The following is a 20,001-nucleotide window of genomic DNA, read 5'->3' as shown; positions in this document are numbered from 1 at the left end:
AAAAAATAAAAAATTATAATTTAAAAAAAAATTTCAGGAAAAAACCTCGAAATAAATTTTTTTGGTTTTTTTTTTTTTTTTTTTTTTTTTTTTTTTTGCCTTAGTTCTGTAGTTGGTGGACTTAGATCCAGAAAACACCTGCTGGTCATTTGTTGCAGTGAATCCAGTCTGCTTTAAAACCCCTGCAAAGGTTATAGAGTTCCTTGCTGTGAAATGAGGGTGCTAAACCACCTGAGCTTCCTAAACCTGACCCCCAAGTAGGGTGTCTGGTTTAGGAACCAGATAGATGAGGTTTAGGAACCTCAGGATAACCTATCCTGCTTGAAGACGTTGTGGCTCTTTTGGAGTATTTGGCCCTCTTAGCCGAATCACAACCTTCATATGCAACATCTGTGTGCTGATTTAAAAAAAATAAAAACTGCAAATCCAGCAATTAAAATAAATAAATAAAAATGAAATTGAATGGATCAGAGAAAAAGTGAAAAATCAAATTATCTCTATATGTGTTTATATTCTGAAGTGATCTGAAGTGAGTCATTCACGAAGCTCGGACTGTTTGACAAGTGTCAGACTGCTGGGTTAAACTTGCAAACATAATCCACACCTGCCAAAAACCACTTTAACAACTCACACCTGCTGCCTCCGGTCTGTCGCTGCAGACTAGATAAACTCCCATTCTCTCCCTCAGCTCGGTTCTAATTACCAACATTTAGCAGCGGATATTCCAAATCCAGCTTCACTGAGAATATATGGAGGCAGTGCACAAACGCTCAAATGCACACACACAAAAATAAATAAATAAATAAATATTTAAACACACGCATGTCTGGTGAGAAACTGACTGGCAGTGGTGTTTAAAATAATAAGATGCAGCTGTTGATCGTAGCGACTGTCTCCAGGTTTACTTCCCTGTGGCCTCGATGGCAGCAGAGGAACCATGATGAAGGCAGACAGCTGACAGGTGCTCCAGGATGCTGCTGCCATCAGGTGCATCTGCTAAACTTAACTCCGAGACAGGAAGACGTAGAAGAAGGGGGGGGGGGGTCAGCAAGGGAAGGAGGGGGGGGAGAGCGGGAGTTGGGGGGGAGAAGAGAGAGAGAAGAGAGAAGAGTGGCCAGAGAGAAAAACAAAGAGGGGGAAGGGTGTAAAGATAAAAAAGGAGGCATACGTGTGTGCAGTGTGTGCTCCTTGAAACTTTACGCCCGAACTCTGCGTAAAGAAATTCACAGGATTGCTTTGAAGGTGCGAGGCTGCGGGTGCCCCTTCGTCTAGACACTGACACTCTGAAGGGCTAACAAGTTTACTGAGCAGGTCAGGAGATGGAGAAGAAGAGCATGAAAGAGAAAAAGGGGGAGATAATGGGCACGTGCAGGAAATGATGGAGAGGGGGTGGGAAGGAGAAGTAGGAATGATAAAAAATTAAATAAAGGAGGAGGGAACGAAGGTGGTTTGTCAAGGAGCGAGTTTTAGTGTGTGCAAAGTATGTGTGTGTGGCTGAGGATAGGTATTTGCCATATGTTTATTTTCTACTGCCTGTTTCAGCACTTCCAACTTGTCCAAAAAAAAAAAGAGAGAGAAAGCGGGCAGGGTGCGAGTACACAGCTTTAACGTGACAGCGGTTATGCTCTCTGTGTGTCTCTCCCTTCAATAAAAGGTGCACACCCCGGCGCCGAGGCCGGGGTTTGAGCCCTTCATCAAAGCAAAGGCCGAGCACAGATCAAGTGTTCACGTTTTGACACAATGTGACTCTGGTCGAGCTAAATTTGATATTGAGTGTAACCGAGGAGTAGATCTTACAGACTTCTATTCTCTTGTATCTCCTGCTTTTCTTTCGGGGGGGGAGACATTCCTAAGACGCACATGTGTATCGGTGAGCAGGGAGAGGAGTCTGATGGAGCCTGGCGCTTTGCAGGTAGCCCGACAGAGTGGCTCGGAGCACTGTCACCAATTTGTTCCTAGCCATGGGGGACATGCAGGGGATGGAGAGGCAGTGGCAGCTCCCTGTCCTCATCATGGCTAATGAGGCCTCGGCTTCTCCTACTTTCTCTCTGTGTGTGTGTGTGTGGGTGGGTGTGTGTGTGTGTGTGTGTGTGACAGCAGTTTGTAGAAGTTTGTGTCAGAGTGCTGCCAAAGCTCCTCTTTCTGAAAAATTGTGGCTGGTATCTGACTCAGACCAGAGTGTACTCTTATATACAAGTCTTCTTTCTGAATAATTCACCTGATCAAGACACACACACACACACACACGCGCGCATACACACAGTGGAAAGGAGGGAACAGGTCTTGTTCAAGGCAGGTACGATTCAATACACAATTCAGGAACATCACACCAGCTGAGACTTTCTAGGTTGAATCATACAGTAAATGCTTAAGAAATCAAGACAAAGGAAACAGGGAGGCGCCTGCTGTGTTAGCCGAAAGAAAACCTGCACAGTGTATTATGATCTGAACCTTTCAGTAACAATCAGCCGACCTTTAACTTGTTTCTAAGTGTTATTCACTTGTCTGTTTTGCACAGAACTTTCTAATTTCATGATAGTATGTTATGCTGTAATGTGACATGTTGCCATATTTTATCTTATTCTTATTTTTTTTTTTTTTTCATTTTTGATAAATTTACATTTTATGTGAGTCTGCATGCTTCCATTTGACTTGCACGTTGCTGTTGGTACACCTGAATTTCCTCATAGAGGGACAATAAAGGATATTCTATTCTATTCTATCCTATTCTATTCTATTCTATGTGTTGAAGCCTTGAAATAAACACAGCTTTATCTGTAGGACAGGAGCTCCCCTGTGTGTTCAAAAGTCGGAAGCGCAGCGGTTTTCTTACTTTTGGTTAAATCAAGAATTACTTTGGATCTTTCTTTAAAATGCAAAAGAAATGGAGAAGTAGATAAAGAAACAATTATAAAACAAATTCTATTTTAGTAACCTGCATTCTTATGTTTTGATGCTGTCTTTGATGTCAGCTGTGTTTTTCTCCATAAGATGAAACTGACTCCTGGCATTCATTTTCCAGAATTATATTATGATTGTTACTAAAAATGTAAAACAAACAAAAGCAAGAAGGTGAAGACAATTTCTAAAGCAAACCACATCCAAAGAACTGCAACAATCTCTAGTAATTAGGCACAAAGGAACTCATAAAATTTGCATTGTTGGAATCTTATGAGTATCTAATACTCGACAGCAGGAGTGGAGAGTACTGAAGAATATGTGGAAAGTCAAAAGGGTCAAAATTCTTCTGGTTGTTGCTTTGAATACCAAATGGTCTATAATAATGTCCTTCATTTGTGCTTGGAAGTCAGAATTTACAAGATCCAAGTCTAATTTCCAACTTGGAAAGTTAAAGGTTAATTATTATAGTCGTTTATGTTGCAGGAATAAACACAGCTGATGGTTTATAATTCAGTGATACACATAGATTGAGCATCAAAACATTGGTTTGTGATCATGTTTCTTTTGTTTGAATGACCAGAATGCAGAAAAAAACATGGACATCTAACGCGCCACCTGGTGATCAAACAATGTCACAGCAGGTGAGAATCAAATGTGATTTGTCTAATTTTAGAAAATGGGTCCGAAAAATTTCACTTGGTTCTGTACTATAAGCTTTAAGGCCAAATAAATAGAAACAAAACTTCTTTTAAAAATTATTTTATTTTGGCTTGATATTGAAATGAGAATACAAATCCTACTTTTACGAATATATAACTTGGCATTTTTCTCATTGTTTTGTCTTGTTCAGAATCAAGACAACAAAATCAAAGTACATACACAACCATGACCGATACCTTAAACCAGGGTAACACAATGTTTTTGTTTCTGGGTTTTTTATGTGATTGCATTTTAAGTTTACACTATATTGGTAATTTCACCCTCTTGATCTTTTCATACATTGAAAGTTTTTGACTGTCACTCACAGATAATTTAATTTAGAAAGGGGTCAGATAGGAGGCATTTTGTAAGAGTCAACCATTTATAATTATTTATCTTAAACTTAGAACTGCGGAAAGTACCAAATTGACCCGTAACCAACCATGAACTTAAAACTAAACCCACAAAAAACATGATTCATACACAGTGTTAACAATCCTAATAACTTTAGGCACGTTCCTGTGTGGTAATGCAGGGTTTGTTTTTTTTGTTTGTTTGTTTTTATTGTTACAGGTTACAGCATGTTAAGTTGTGTCTGCTGTGGCCTTGTTTTCTTCATAAGATTATTACAGATGTTATTTTACATCTGCCTCTAATTTCTTTTCTGTGGGGTTTTTTGACCAACATAGAAAAAGTTGACTAAAAACAATTCGATGTTTCCTGAAATGCATCTTTAAACAGTTATTTGGATTTTTAAAGGCTTGGCCAATTATTAGACACTTTTATTTACATTTTTGTTTCTGTTGCTCACCAAAAGTAAAGAGCTTATGTAATTTAAATCAAGTATATGTAGCAACTTTAACACTTAGCTTAATCAGTCATAAAATTTAAACAAGATGAAAAACTCTAATGGGCAAAACTAGGCTAAGATGCTTATTGCATTGTGTGGGCTAAAGAAGAAATCAATAATAAGGATTTTGTTTCCCACATACAGTTTTTATATTATAAATAAATAAAGTTCAATGCAATTATGCCAAAAACATAAGATATTTAATTTAATAGGATTCACTCAGGGATCAGTGTTGAGTCACTCCTTAGTTTAGGGTTCCTTTTTTTGAAAAAAAAAAAAAAAAAACAGGGTAAAAGAGGAAGCAAAAAAGATGACAATACCAGGGAGAAATTGTAAAGAAGAAAAGGGGCGAAAAGTTTAAACAGAGGAAACCTGAAGTATTCTGCTGACTCCAAAAACACCAGGATATAGCAGAGTCAGCTATTAGAGGAGAGTGGAAAAGAGATCAGCTTTTTTCTGTTTATATTCCCACTAGAAACTTTCTAACATTAACCCATTAAAACCCAACCAGAAAGTGTCTCAGTTCAGAAAAGGTCAAGAGAGAAATCTGCCAGAGCTGAAAACGTAAAACCCATGACGAAAAAAAAAAAAAAAAAAAAAAAAAACACATTATTTTCCCTCTTTTTATTTCAAGAACAAATAAATATTAAGACATAACATTGGACTTTCTTTGCACAACCAAACAGATTCTTTTGCAGCAATGCAGAAAATATTTACCCGGTTTCACAAATGCAAAAAGAGGTTATGCTGTACTGAACAAAAGAGAAGTGACGGAAAAAATAATAAACACAAAAGCCTTGATTTTATGACCATTCAGGATGTCTGTTGTTTCATGAGGGAGAGAAGAGAAGAGAAGAGTCATCAGGGTGCAGGTGTGGGTGGTTTAAAGAGTCCGGTCTTTCTTAAGTAGCGAACGATGAGAGGTACTGACACCACTGTGATGCTGATGCGAACTGGAGCAAAGAGCTTGTGGACAGCGTAGGCAAGGACAAACGTGCTGGTTCCTGCTGCCATTTTAGATTGAACCAGCTCCTCACTGAAGCCCAGTTTGCACAGCAATGCTGTCATGTCGATGCCACTGCAGGGCCAAAACACACAAAATCAGTTAGAAAGCACATATTTAAATTGGACCTATTATGCTTATTTTTAAACAGGTTAGCTTAAGGCTATGAGCTATAAAAACGTGTTCAGATGATGAGATTTCACCTCAGTTCTGGCTATTTTGAGCTCCTTTCAGAGTGAGCTGTTAGGGATTCTTGTCACTTTAAATCTAAATAAGCTGCTGCAGGCCACGCCCCCAATGTCAAGTGTTTACGCTCACATATTATGCAAATGAGAATACAAACAGATGTGCAGTTGTACAACCGTACGTCTTTGAAACCTGAGTCAGACCCAAAAACAGAAGAAGTGGAACTTCCTGTACAACCACCAAAGACGCATCAAACGGTTTCTTAATAGGAAGGCAACAGCAAAACACTTGTCTTTTTAAGCAGCCACTATACAGCGCATGAAGCGGTAAATAGATGAAAACCATCGATGTTGTGTTAATACTACCACAAGATGGCGACAATGCACTTACTGATGATGACTATGACACTAGATTAGGAGAACTGCTGGTGTCGCATATAAAACACCAGCAGTATAAAGTGTTGCTGACAATAAACAAAAAATTTGATGAAACATGAAAAAAATTGCATTGTCACATTTTTTAAACAGCGCTGATTTGCCAATGAGACAAATACTTTAGCATGTTTCCTCCTGAGCAACCTAAAAATAAATAAGAAAATATACAGTATGTAGGCTGAGTGTTTTCAATATGCAGTAAACTTTCAGCTTAAAGATACAAGATGCAGAGTATAGCAATATGCTGTTCTCAAAGGCATTAATCTTATTTTTGAGCTGCAGTAGTTGTGTGGTTTATGTGTCTCACAGTCCTGATCACACAGTTAACGTTAGCTTTTGACATTCACCTAATTTATGGACTTTAACTAGTTCTGCATCTCTCCGACTTCATAAAACAGTTGTGGCCTTTATGTGTGAGCAGTTTGAAGAAATAACTATGTAAGGAATGTGGCTTCAAGCTTCCTCTGTCAATGCAGTCTTTCTCATGCTTCAACAGCGCAGCTAATCTCAGCAGCACACTGAACTCTGCTCAAGATGTGGATCCATTTTACACCGTGGCAACTGTTCCCCCTGCCACATGCCAAGGCTCACAGTGGTAATGCTTAAAGTCACTGTAAATTACAATGATAATCACCACTTACAGGAGGAAATCTCTCCAGCTTGTCACACTATGTTTTCCCAATCCCTCTGTTACGCGATCACACAGACAAGTGAAGCTCAAACTATTTAGACTTGAACTCGTGCCAAAAGGAGGTGTGTTAGGTTAGTATGGTTTTCCATTGAGCAACAGATGGCAGCGAAGCTCAAGGGATACTCAATGTTAAGCCTCGCACACCCTACACAGCAAAAACACTGCAAAAATTACCATAGGTTCCTCATTTGATTAAGGCAGTGGTAGAATTTTAAAAAGAATGAGGCCAGTAATGTTTGTCATAAAAGCTATTTTTAGATTCCCACTAAAACTAGGAAAATAGAATACCTCTCCCTGGTTCTAGTCTTTACACTGGCAAACTAGTTCAGAGAATTTCATACTTTTGTTATTTTATAAACCATTGAAAATCTGTTGTTCTTGTACAAGCCTTCCAGACCACTAGATCATCTGCTTCAAATCTCCTCTGCATCTTCAGAGTCACAACCAAATATGGGGAAGCAGAATTCAGTTTTTATGTTCCTCTAATCTGGAACAAACATCTAGAAAACTGCAAAAATGCTTTACATAAAGACTAAAAGGCTATTTATTTATTTATTGCCTTCTAAAAACAACTGCAAGATCATGTTTTCAACTTTTCATCATTTTCCTTAATTTTGTCACTGCAATTCATGTGTTTTTTGCTTGTTTGTTGTTTTGTGTTTTCATCATGTAAAGCACTTTGAATTGCCATACTGCTGAAATGTGCAATGCAAAGGGAAGACCACATTGTCTACATTATGGCAATTGTATTTGCATTCTCTGGGTAGGTGGAGCCCCCAAACTTAATGGATTAAAATTGCTGACAAATTTTACTTTTTCATAATTACAGCTGGAAAATATGTGAATCGGGGCAGCTCTACTGAGAAGCCCACCAAATTAAAATACAATAGATGTGAACAAAGGTACAAAAAGAGAACTAAAGAGATGTAAATAAGATGGGAAAGGCCAGAATGCAAATTATCCAGGATGACACAGTTCATGTTAGGTGGTGAACTAATATAGAAACATGAATTTGTTTAGTTGTGATGAAGAACTAGTTCTTGTAAGGCTGAACTTGCACACTTTTCACTTAAGTTAAAGAAATATTTCAAACCTTAAACTGACATATTTCTCCTTCACAGTTTTCTACGGTTAATAATGGCCTAAAACATTTTTTGTTAAAAGTGATTTTTGCAAAAAAAAAAATAAAATAAAAAATAAAAAATGTAAAAATGACCATCTCTTGATTGGCAAAAGATAATTTAAGTAAGGATAAAACCTAGGCCATAATTTAGGAAGGTGATATTGAACATTGAATACTCTATGAGATGTATTATCTATTGATACTGATCCCATATGTATCTAAGGTTTTGGGACTCTACCAGATCACTGTGAGAGTCATTATTGACAAATTTACAAAACAAGATTACTCCAAGAGAGCACTAACAACTCATACAGAAGGTCAAAGGAGAACTCACACTTCATGAAAAATGTGTGTTTGATACTTCTGGTAATTTCAGAAAAAGAAATCACACAGAAAGTTTTTCTGTTGGTATGCATATTGCTTCTGGTCCACTTGAAATGCTTTGATGTGACATTAAACGGTAACAATTTATTTGAAGGGGGTTGAATAAGACTGACACGACACTGTCATGAACATGAATAAGCCTTCATGAATATTTATGACTGTTGTCATAAAGTGTCATTCGGTAAATTATGACACTTTTAATACAAAGTTGACATTATTCAAAATGTCTTTGTTATGACAACTTGACATTAACCAAGAAATCATTACTGATATAAATTTGTTCTAAAAGTATTACTGATTGCACTTTAAAAATTAGGTAACTTTATCTTATTAAGGTAAAGTTTAAACAGTAATGATTTCCTGGTTAATGTCAAGTTGTCATAACAAAAACATTTTGAATAATGTCAACTTTGTATCAAAAGTGTCATAATTTACCAAATGACGCTTTATGACAACAGTCATAAATATTCATGAAGGCTTATTCATGTTCATGACAGGTGTTATGTCATGTTTATGAAAGTGTCATGACAGTCTTATTCACCCCCCTTCAAATAAAGTGTTACCCATTAAACTGGCCAATCATGCTCAAAAACCACCTGTGTGGATAGATTAAAACAACTCCAGAAAGAAGGGTTGGCTAAAAATCTTCATTCCTACGACAATGTCAAAGACTTTTTTTAGGTTTCACACAGGACCAGGTCGGTTTGGAGAGATTTTTTTTTTTTTTTACTATTTTTACAGAATTTAAAATTTGAAAACAGCATTTTAATTAACTTTTGTGATGGCACTGTAAAGTAGCTCTTGAAAGCTTTTAAGGTGAATTTCTCTAAGCGTTACTTGAGCTGCATTAGATTTCTGGAAGTCAGTCATGTTACCTGGATATAAGGAGATAGAACATTCCCAGAGACATGAGAGATATTCCAATATGAAAGGAAACTCCCACTGCTCCATATTCTTTAAAGACTTTTTTTAGCTGCTGGGTTTTGTTGGGTTTTTCTTTCTCTGGATCCGGTGTGCTTCCGTGGTCTTTTTCTGTGCTTGAGGTAGAGGAAGCCTCCTGGAGATCCTGAACAAAAGGGGAAAAAAAACATGTGGCGTTAAAAAAGGAAGTAAAAAGTAAAATTTCATAGTTAGTCATGGTTGAAGTGCACATAAATTTTAAAGAAACTTGTTAAACTGGTGTTTTTCTGTGCTGTGAATGTGTGTGAACAAAGCCTGGGCTTTAATGAGCTTCCCTGTTAATGGAGCAGAAGAGTCAGCTGATTAAACACATTCTGCTGCTGCTGTGTGCTTTAGCTAATTCACATCACCACACACCCTGTCACACTCATTAAATGCGTCTCCCACACACACAAAAAGCCTCTCATCAGCACAAAAGCACGCTGATGACTCTGGTGGTGACCTCCCGACACCAGCGCCACACCATCTGCAGACGTCTGACACATCGCCGGAACATGACGGGTCGCTGCGGAGCGAGGCGGGTTACCGCGGAGCGAGTGTGGGGCAGATTAGTGAACCAACATCACAGAAAAGGGCCTCAGCAAGCGACAGCCTGCTTCAAAGCACCGAGAAAGCCTGTCAGTTGCCAGACATCGTCATCTGTCGGACAAAAGTCACATGAGCTGCGTTTTACAACTGCAGTCATAAAGTAAGAGAACCAGTGCAACAAGATTCAAGGAGTTGAGGAAATGCCACGAAAGAGTTGAACCCAGACAAATCGAAGCAAATCTCATTGAGCATTGACCTTAAACTTTTCTTTTTGGATTTGATTTGGAATATAAAGATATCAGTAACAAAGTAAACATTAGGTCTCTTTGGAAAAATAAACATAGCATGTTAAGTAGGTTTGATTGATAGGATTAATAGGTCTGGATAACATGCTTTGTTTACAGGAAATGGCAAATATGAAATTAAACTAGGGTTAAGAAAGTTGTCTTCCAACTTTATTCTGCAATAATAAAGCTTCAAACTGCTTGCATTATATAAAAGTGACATATGTTCAGAAAGGGACAAACTATGAATAAAGCCAGTCTGACTAAGTGTGAGAAAGCCACACATGCTTTTCCTCATGTTGTTGCAATAAAACAGTTTCAGATAAAATGAGTCATGCTCCTTCTTCAAGTTTTTGTTTTACCTTTAATTCATCTACTAACTTTCGTTTGACCTATCAGGACATAAGTGTAGCTGAAATAAGGCAGCTTGGCAAGAATACATCTTATCTTGGGGTTTCATTTTTAAGGCATGCTATAAAAGTTCTCCTGTGTAAAGATGAAACATGACTCTGAGTGAAAACAGGAAATGCCTCTGCTCTATTTTCAGGCCAATAGTGGACTGTGTGCTTTTGAACCTGAAAAAGCTCTCACTGAACTGTAGTAGCTGCAGTCTTTTAAAAGCTCATAAAACACTGAAATAATGGCAGTGAGCTCAAGACGCTGAGACAGATCAAACGTAACACGTAAATGATCAACACTCTGATCATGTGGTGTGAATTTGTAAGCAGCTCTTCCAAACTGCATTTCCATGGGCAAATTGCTGGATTAGTCTGGTTCAAAGGTGATCAAAGGAGGGCAGATTAGACAGAGAAATGGGGGTCAGAGGATTATGACTGTGGTAAAGTAGGTTTCTCAAGGCTCGTCATCAGTTGAGGCAATCTTAAAGCACAGAGGCATCGAGGTGAGATGCTGTCAGCAGCTGCAATGGAAATGACAACTATCTTCCAACGGTTTCCTTTACGATAACTCTCATCCTCACAGCGAGGTTCAGACTGGCTCCACAATGTGGGAGTGGAGAGAATGAAAAGGTCTAACGTCCTTATTTTAATCCCACAGAAACATTGTGGGAGGAGTTTGGATGGGCTGTCCAGGGCTGAGTGAACAACCCAAGACATTCCCTGTAAACTGAGTCTTCAAGTTCAAACTTTTCAAACTCTTTTTTCTTATTGCTGACCATTTTTTCTTGTTTGTTTAGACTCAATCAAGCAATTTATCTAATTCAGGAAGAGCAGAGCAATAACAAAGAAACCAGCTGATCTTTTATTTTGGCTACTATTTGTCTTGTTAAATTTTGGCCCAAGATTCTGGATGAAGCTAGAGCCTTGGCCACATTTTCATCAATAGACAATGGAGGAATCCAGAGGGGGTGAGGGATCAGGGCCCTTTTTCTTGCTGTTCAGCACTTAGACAGGCCGAGCTAAAAGTCAAGGCAGGCACCACCGTGGGGAGGGTCATGTGAGCGAGCAGCTAACGGGAGCTGTGCCAGGAAGGTTGTATAGGACAAGAACAGTGGGACTGCTGTGTCTGATAACAGCTTTTCACTGCCATGAAAACACATGCAAAGTCACAGTGGCATGCAAACAGGGACAAAGACACACTCAAGCTCTGAATAAACACACACAGAGTGGGAGGGAAGTGCTGATTCTCCCAGTTGGGCTTCTGAGTCTCCAGAAACTGAAAACTCTGATTTACCTTACAGTGAACTTTATAGATTTTTCAAGTGCAGGTCAGTTCTGGGCAGCTCATCTTTCTCTTGACTATAACAGAGTCATTGTTGAAATGCTGCGGACTGTGACATTCAGTCCACTGTCCAGTATGCATTTTAATTCAATAAAACTTTATACTTCTTAACTCGGGAAATTATTGACCAATTGAAAACTCAGTTTACTTTTCAGATTCTAGTTAAACATAAGCTTCTTTTTCATTATCCTGCTTAAGTCTCTTATCTCTTGACTTTCGTTCGACATTTAGTCATGCAAAGTGCACAAACTTTAAGCTAATGAATTTAGATTTTATTTGACAGACCAACACAAATCAGCACATAACAGTGAAGTGAAAGGAAAAGGAAACTTTTTTTTACAAATATAAATTTAAAAACTGTGATGTGGATATGTATCCAGTTGATACTTTTAGGCTCACCTTTTGTTGCAGAAAATTAATGACTTTCAGTTTAAAACCTAAAACTACCCATACAATAACATTTTGTTATAACTTTAATTATATTCTATCTTCATGTACAATGGCTAACCTTATGATTTTACTTAAATGTCCATTAACTGCAAGACTTTTACTTGTTGGGAGTGAACTGGATGATTTCAACCACTCCTATTTGAGCCTTATCTCTATTGAACCTTTGACATTTTAGTTCTGTGGTTCGTCAGTAAGTTGAGATAGTAAAATGTTGCTCCAAAGTCCAAGCCCTGTTCATGTCCAGAAGCACCTCTACCAACATATATGTATATATTTTTTTTAGGATTTAAACTTTTTTAATATAAATCAGGTGTCCTGTTTCCTAATGTTGATTTGTTTCCTGGTGTTTATTTTAGTTTTGTTGGATATTGAAAAGTTGTAAATAAACTTGAAAATTGCTTAAAATCTAAGCTAAGACAATTAGATTGCTTCATCTGCCAAATTCAAGTTGTTACACAATATTGAGTACTGTGCAAAATTTCAACCAACTTTAATTTCTTCATACATTGAGGTGGCCCTGTTTTCCTTTACAGAATGTCATGCAACAGTGGATCTACTTAATTATGATTAAAGTTACCTGGAGAATTATTTTCGTCGGACTATTAAAATAACTATTTGAGAGGATTACTCGACCACTCCTATTTTTATTTTATTTTACAAAACAACAAACAAAAATGTAAATATAGCCAGCTAATTTCAATACTGATATTATTAAGATATGGTCTTTGTTAATGACATTGTTTTAATTGTGAGTCAAAAATCAAATTCAAATTCAGTTATACTAGTAGGTGACTTAATTAAAAAGAATAATAAAAGGGGAGGAGAAAATGACAGTCTTAGAAAAAACTACTTAGTTGATTATCCCAAAAAGAGCTGATGTATTCTTCTTAAATTTAATATGTACGATGCTAGATTAACCAGTTTAGACTTTGTTATTTTTTAAGATTTGACTAAAGTAATGAACCTGTGACAAGATGCGGTGAACAAAAGCCGAAAGAAATAGAGCATACATGTTCACAACACTAGTTCAGCTCTTAGACTCTATAACCTTTTGACAACTAAATGTTTCTACAACAAAATTCCTGAAAAATCAAATAAGATCCATTGTATGGATGTTTTTTTTTTTTTGTTTTTTTTTCTTTCATTGTAATACTTGAGGATCAAAATAAGTGATTTCTGCAGCTTCTGTTTGGGCTGTGGTCACATTTTATGCACACTTAGTCTTTTAACAAGGTCATCGGGTAAGTCTGCGTTTCACTCTGTAGATGCTTGTGAGGAAAACTTAAATTTCTGCCCCTCCTCCGCAACTCTGCTACTACTGTATTAATTGCAACTGGCTAATCAGATTAAATGTATAAAACCTTGAAATGGCTCTAGACCAAGAGCCACATAAAGCCAGGCATGTCATTTATGACACAATTATTTAAAAGCTTCTAATTCATTAACAAAGCTGGTATTTGTTAATGAATAGTAAACGAGCAATTACTCATTTACTATAAATTATTTTTTCCAAACATTTTTAAAAATGGTAAAAGTAATTAATCCTGTTGAGTGTCCCAAGTGTTTTTTTTTTAAATAATCATTAAATGGCATCTTCTTATTCATATCAATTAACTGAAATGCTTTAATGTATTGAATATGAAAAGGATATTTAAAAAGTATTTGTTAGAAATATCCATTCTTAATATCACAATTTCTGACAATTTTGTGTAACAGGCTTAAAATGGTTAAAAGACAGCAAGAAAGTCTTGATATTTAAAGAAATGAGGGATACTTCACTTGTATAGCTCTGATCTAAGGCATTACCTCAGACCAGTGTGGTAATATTTATTGTATCCTATGAACACATTGAAAGTGTATTTTTATTGCCCCTTTTGTTGACTCACCAATAAAAAGCCACGTGTCAAGGAGCAAAGTGTTTTACTTAGCAGTAGGTTGGTTTTAACCATGATGACTCACTCTTAAAACCCCATCAGAGCTGTCAGAGTGGGGTTTTCTCTGTCTGAATCGGTCAGGCACTTGTGTAGCACCGAGCATGTGTTTTCCTTGTAGTGCAGGCACATTAATAACATATGCACAATAGAGAGAGTTGTATAACAAGCCTGCTCGGTTACATGAGGGCTGCCTCCGGGGAGCTGAGGGCGCCACAGCCTTCCTGCTTTCTGAATATTTTATGGTAAAGTTATGAATCCTCTCAGCAGAGGGACAGAGAAACCAGGCTGCATGTGAACCCGTTTGGTCCCACTTGAGTTAAACAAACACTATTAATTACCGCTTTGCTGCTGTCAGTCTGCTCCTCGCTCCTCTTCGCGGCCGCACCGGAGGAGGCAGCTCTGGTCTGCATGCTTCTGCTGCCCGTGTTACCTGTAAACAAAGCGGCGCCCTTCGTGTATCCTCCGAGCCTTGTGTTTGAGAATTCACCGCCCACTCGGTGCGCGCTTCTGGATAAATTCACAGCCACGGCTGCAACCCGGTCCAAAAGACCCCACTCTGTTATTATCATACAAGCGGACGTGTCCCAGTTCTGGACGGGCTCAGGTTTTTGGTGTGCCCGCTTTGCCTGGAGCCCGCCGGCGGCCGCGCTGAGGAAGCGGAGCCGCTGAAACGTGTGGCCTGTCCCGCCTGTCAGCGAGAAGTCCCCCCGTCCGGTTGCTTTGACCAGAAACGAGCCCGGACGTTTGAAAACCTGGTCCAGAGCCGCTGCTGCCAGTCTCTCCGTACGGCACAAAAACATTGTCGGTGCGCCTCCTCAGACGAGTATAGAGTTTCTAGAAAATTAAATAAAGCGAGTTAATCAATCCGAACAACTAATTATGAAAGTGGGTGGCGGTAAACATGCTGCCCTGTGCCCTCTGGTGTCCCCCTTGAGGTCTTCTTGTTGTCCGATTAATTCCGACAGCCAATCCGGACTGACGCGCAACCGCAGACAGTAAAAACCTGAGAGAAGGGAGGGGGTATTTAAAGGCATAACCATATTTATCTAATAGAGTTACATCATGATCTGAACATCAAAATGAGAGCAGTTTATGCTACTTTTACGTAATGCAAACACATTTAAATTAGCTCCAGGTGTCCACCATGGCCATTTACTAATTTGAAAGAACTTTAGTACAGTCGGGAAGCATAGTTGTATTTACATAAAGCCATAAAGCACCATGCAAACAAGAAAAGCAAGCAAACGGCTAAGTAAATATATAAGGAGCCCATGAGTCATCATTTATTCGCATCGTAGCAGTCATCTGTCAGAGTGATCCAGAGGAAAGGTTCTGCATTTAAATGATCCCACATCCGACCTGGTCCGGATCTGGCATTCTGCTGGCACATCTGGCAAACCTCTGGCACGGCAAAATGGATGTCAACCAGACTCGGATCAGATCTGACAATGATGGCACAGTTCACATGAGGCATGCCACACCTGGGCCAGATCTGTCCATTATGGAAGTATGACAATTCATTTTCTCATAAGTCTAAAAGCGGTGAAAATATTAAGAAATGTTTGGTTTAGCAATATAACATTTGCAATTTAAGTTTAAATTATCGTATTTATTGGCAGCTGTGTTCCATCACAGAGATTACAAATCATTTTAGGAAATCAGTTCTTAAACGAAGTTCTACAAAAAAATAAAAATAGAAAAATTATAATCAATATAATAATATATTTTTTTTTATTTATTACTCTAGCCGTTGTTTTTTGTGTATCTAAATTTTATATATGTCTACTGAATGTAAAAATGTTTTTTGTTGTTTTAATTCTAATGTCTAAAAATAAGAAGTTTTTTAAATGGAAATGATCGCTGTCTCGTACGTGACAAATTGCAGGCTTTAGCTCCGTCTCCATAGTAACGGACTCCTGAGACGATCGCTGAGCGTAACTGTAGCACTCCTTGTGATGACGCACTCCATGTAAAAAGTGCTTTACCTGAGCTAAGGAGGAAACACTTAGTCTTAATTTTTGGACACATGTCCTGTGATGTGATGGAAGTAAACTAATAGTTTTCTTCCAGGTGTGAAGTAGGAGAGTGGCAGCAACATTTTGTGTGTTTTGCAGCTGGAGGGATTGGTAGGCTTCATAAAAACACGGAATTATGAGAAAAGAACATTGTGAGAAAATATCAAAACAACAAAGGGTCTTCCAAATAGATCATTCCTAATCATTCTGCTAAATTAATGAAAACTGGTGTGAAGTACAACAAAGTCAATGTTTTGGAAAGGCCACAATAACCATTGATCATAACCCTATATATAAAAAAACAAAAACTTAAAGGCAGAGGTGAAATATGAGCCAAGCAGCCTACAAACCTGGGTCAGTTACACCAGGGATGTCAGGAAGGATGGACCAAATTTCCAGGAAACATTTAAGAAAACCCAAAACGTTTGACCCAAGTCATATGTTTAAAAGGCAGCTTTGTCAAAGGAAATGCATTTAAACTTGAAGAAGTTTTACAAAAAATCGCTAATATATTTCTTTTGATTATTATTTAGCAATAGGATTTAGCATTTACCAAATTGCAATAAATATGCTATTGGCGTAAAACAAACACAAACAAAGTGTTTCTCTTTTTTTAATGAGAGACAGTGAGGAAAAATGTTATGTATCTTTCTGTAGAATTCACAAAACCACCTGGTTTCAGTTCTCTGGTAGAGATTACTACTTTGAAAATGAAAAATAAAAACATAAAAAAGCAGTTTTTTGAAATAATCATTGTCCAAGCAGACCAAAACATTCGCATGTATTTACTATAAATGATTATGTTGATAGAGGTTGTGTCACGGGGGGAAAAAGTAGGTGGGAGATCACAAAGTGGATGGTTGTTATACCTGCACACAGGGATAACAACATGACTTATGACTTACATGATTTATCTATTTTATGCAGCCTCATTGTCTACAGTTATCTAAGCTTTGAGATGCAGTGTCTCAATTAGATAAAACTGCAGGGGAATCTACACACAGGATAAGAAATTTAACTGAATGTACAGATCACACAAATCGCACTCTGAGGAAGACTTTAGAGAAAACAAACATCCCTTTATGTTCTCCTAATTGTGCAAAACTGACAAGAAGGCTTCCTTTCAAGGAAGTGGTGGGATGGACCAGATAATTTCAGCTCCACAATCTATCACAGTTCACTTCCGGTTGTTGGCCAGAAGCTATCAAAAACGTGCCAAAGCAGTGGAGCCCTTAACGTTACTTCAGCAAAGCCACAAAATCAGCTTGTGAGAGGGTTCAAAACTGCTACTAGTTTTAACTATTTCAGGTGGATGAAATGTTAAAAAAATAAATTGTCTCAGAGCAAACAATGTTATTTTATATATAACTGAAACGCTGGAATGAGGATTAGAATTGGGGTTGAAAGGAGGTTTATAATTCGTTTTGGATGGATGTTTTGAAGGAGAGTTGAAAATAAGTTTGAGATTAGGTTTGGAAGGAAACAGGGCTAACACATGTAGCGTGTTCTCCATTGTCAAGTTTCACTCTGGCCCAATAATGTCTCGTCCAATTCTAGCTAAGTTGGGTGTGTATCCACAGGCAAAATGTTTATGGAGAAGAACATGGGGGAGAATGTGGGAATATGAGCAGCCCGTGAGCTGTGGTCAATGCCCCAATGATGTCATTTTGTACAGTTTTCTCAAAATCTCTTGGCATATTTGTTTGCTGCCCGATCCAGTTGACACTCTTCTTTCACTATTGAACAAGACAAGGCATTGTCTGAATACAGGTATGTATGAACAAGGTATTGTTCATACATACAATACTTTGTCTTTAAGACAAAGTATTGAAGACAATACTCCCCAGTTTTGGCTCCCGACCTGTGAAGAGCACTTCTGAAGCACAACTACACAGGGCCTGCATAATGGCACATTCAGGTTGGGGAGGAGGGCCAGTTCATGTTTTGGGATAGTATTTTTGTTTATTTTTTTTTCTCAGTTTATAAGTCAGAACCTTAAGAACCTTGTCTTCAAGACAGTACCTGGGTATATCAATTTGCAGCTTGCCACCTTGCCTACTACTACAGTCTTATCATGGATTGTAAATGGTGATTGAGATGTTGTTGACGGAAAATTCCTGGGTTTATCAATAAATGCGATCAAATCATTTGCATTTCAAAAAACAGGGAAGTACTGTGCAGTGTCGGAAAATAATGAGCAATAACCATGACTGATACCCCAGTCATACATGGTCACTGACTACGGTGTTGCAAGGGAGCTCCCTTAGGGACCTTTATAACATTCAATGAAAGCAACCTGCAAGTCGAATACTGAAGAGAAGTGAGTAGCTGATGTGTCAACATGTGACTTAGAGGGAACCTGACCAAGCATCCATATATGACTAGTAGGGAGTCAGTTGTGTAAGAACTGATTAACGCTACGCCAATAGAGAAAGGGCTTTAGTACATTGGAAATGGCCAGTTAAATAATTGCAAATGTCTCAATTTTACAATGTACTGCAATCATGTTTTGAAAATTATATAGACAAAAGTGACCACAGCTTGCACACACTGAGTTGTCGTCAAATGAAAAGAGACTAACAGTAAATTGAAAGTAAATATTTTGGAGAGAAGAGGCAGGCTTGCAGGAAATGGCCGCAGATCAGGAATTGAACCTTAGACAACCACATTGAGGACTATAACCTCTGCACATGTTGCACATTCTGTACCAGCTGATCCACACAGCATCCTCTACTGTTAACGGTGGGAAGCTCATTTGGTAAAATCCAGACCTAAAAATTACACTGTGTTCCTTCTAACTATAAAGTTCAACTTTAATAAATCTCCTCACGCATAGCGAAGGCTGATGTTAAAAACATTGTGAGAATCATGTCACAGCTATCTTAGTCATAGTTATTTTAACTATAACTGCATTATATTTAGGTTTTTCTCAAGGATAATTTATGATGTCCACTGTTCTCCAATTTTACCCTCAAGGTTTTATAAGTTCCTCTTTATTTCCCACTGAACTGTGTTATGTGGTCGCAGTCTTGTTAATCCTCTGCCTGGCAGGTTTCATAACTCTTTCAGAGTAACATTCATACTCATCCAACCTTCTGTTTTTTGTAGTTTTTTTGTTTGTTTGTTTTTTTCAATTTTACAGAGTAATAATGTTTAAGATACAAATGTGATAAGGAAAAGAAAACAAAATCTTTCAAAAAACCACATTGTTTGAATAATTTATAAACACCAAACTGCTGAAAATGTTTATTTATTTATTCTTTTTACTGCCAGTGATTCATTTCATAACTATTTACTGCAAACAAAAGGGAAATAAGTTCATAACTGTTTATGATGATTCCAGCCTACGAATAATGCATTTAGCTGTTGGCCTAAATGCGCCAGATTTAAAGATGATTGTGGTCATACCATGCTGACACAGGATGGTAGGTCATTGTGGTTGCTCCTCTGTTTTCTTTGGCATGCAATTTCTAAACACCAGCAACCTCATGACGTCTTGAAACAGACAAGTTTACACATGATGTCTGTGTTGTACTGTTTACTGTACTAATGAACCCCTTGGTTTGATTTTGGCAATAATACCAGAATTGTTGGGCAGCTAAAATTCCCAGTAAAATGGTTGGAAACAGCACTTAATAAAATAATAATAATAATAATAATAATAATAATAATAATAATAATATATTATTAATAATATATATATATATATATATATATATATATATATATATATATATATATATATATATATATATTTTTTTTTTTTTTTTTTTTTTTTTTTTAAAAGGGGGAAGATTTTTTGGTTTCAATTTTTTGCTG

General features: G+C 37.6%; 1 protein-coding gene across 1 annotated transcript; it reads right to left on the bottom strand.

Moving 5' to 3' along the window:
- Positions 1 to 5,059: 5,059 nt before the first annotated feature.
- fam210b (family with sequence similarity 210 member B) lies at positions 5,060 to 15,149 on the bottom strand. The gene is made up of 3 exons (XM_015025547.1): positions 14,506 to 15,149; positions 9,147 to 9,337; positions 5,060 to 5,528 (listed from the first exon to the last, which is right to left on the bottom strand). Exons 1-3 carry the CDS (start codon positions 14,965 to 14,967, stop codon positions 5,312 to 5,314), a joined length of 870 nt encoding a protein of 289 aa, XP_014881033.1. The 5' UTR covers positions 14,968 to 15,149; the 3' UTR covers positions 5,060 to 5,311.
- Between the last annotated feature and the right edge of the window lie 4,852 nt (positions 15,150 to 20,001).

The sequence above is a fragment of the Poecilia latipinna genome, unplaced genomic scaffold, assembly GCF_001443285.1.
Source record: "Poecilia latipinna isolate Pla-1442-1.1 unplaced genomic scaffold, P_latipinna-1.0 Scaffold4173, whole genome shotgun sequence".
NCBI classification, from domain to species: Eukaryota; Metazoa; Chordata; class Actinopteri; order Cyprinodontiformes; family Poeciliidae; genus Poecilia; species Poecilia latipinna.
The sequence above is the reverse complement of the archived record's forward strand: the minus strand, read 5'-3'. Positions and strand labels throughout refer to the sequence as shown.

Excerpts from the sequence above, each read along its gene's own strand:
- fam210b (XM_015025547.1), bottom strand. The coding sequence starts at position 14,967 with ATGTTTTTGTGCCGTACGGAGAGACTGGCAGCAGCGGCTCTGGACCAG. Across the intron at positions 9,338-14,505 it reads AGACTGACAGCAGCAAAGCG|GATCTCCAGGAGGCTTCCTC; the intron begins GTAATTAATAGT and ends CCTTTTGTTCAG. Across the intron at positions 5,529-9,146 it reads TTCTATCTCCTTATATCCAG|TGGCATCGACATGACAGCAT; the intron begins GTAACATGACTG and ends TTGGCCCTGCAG.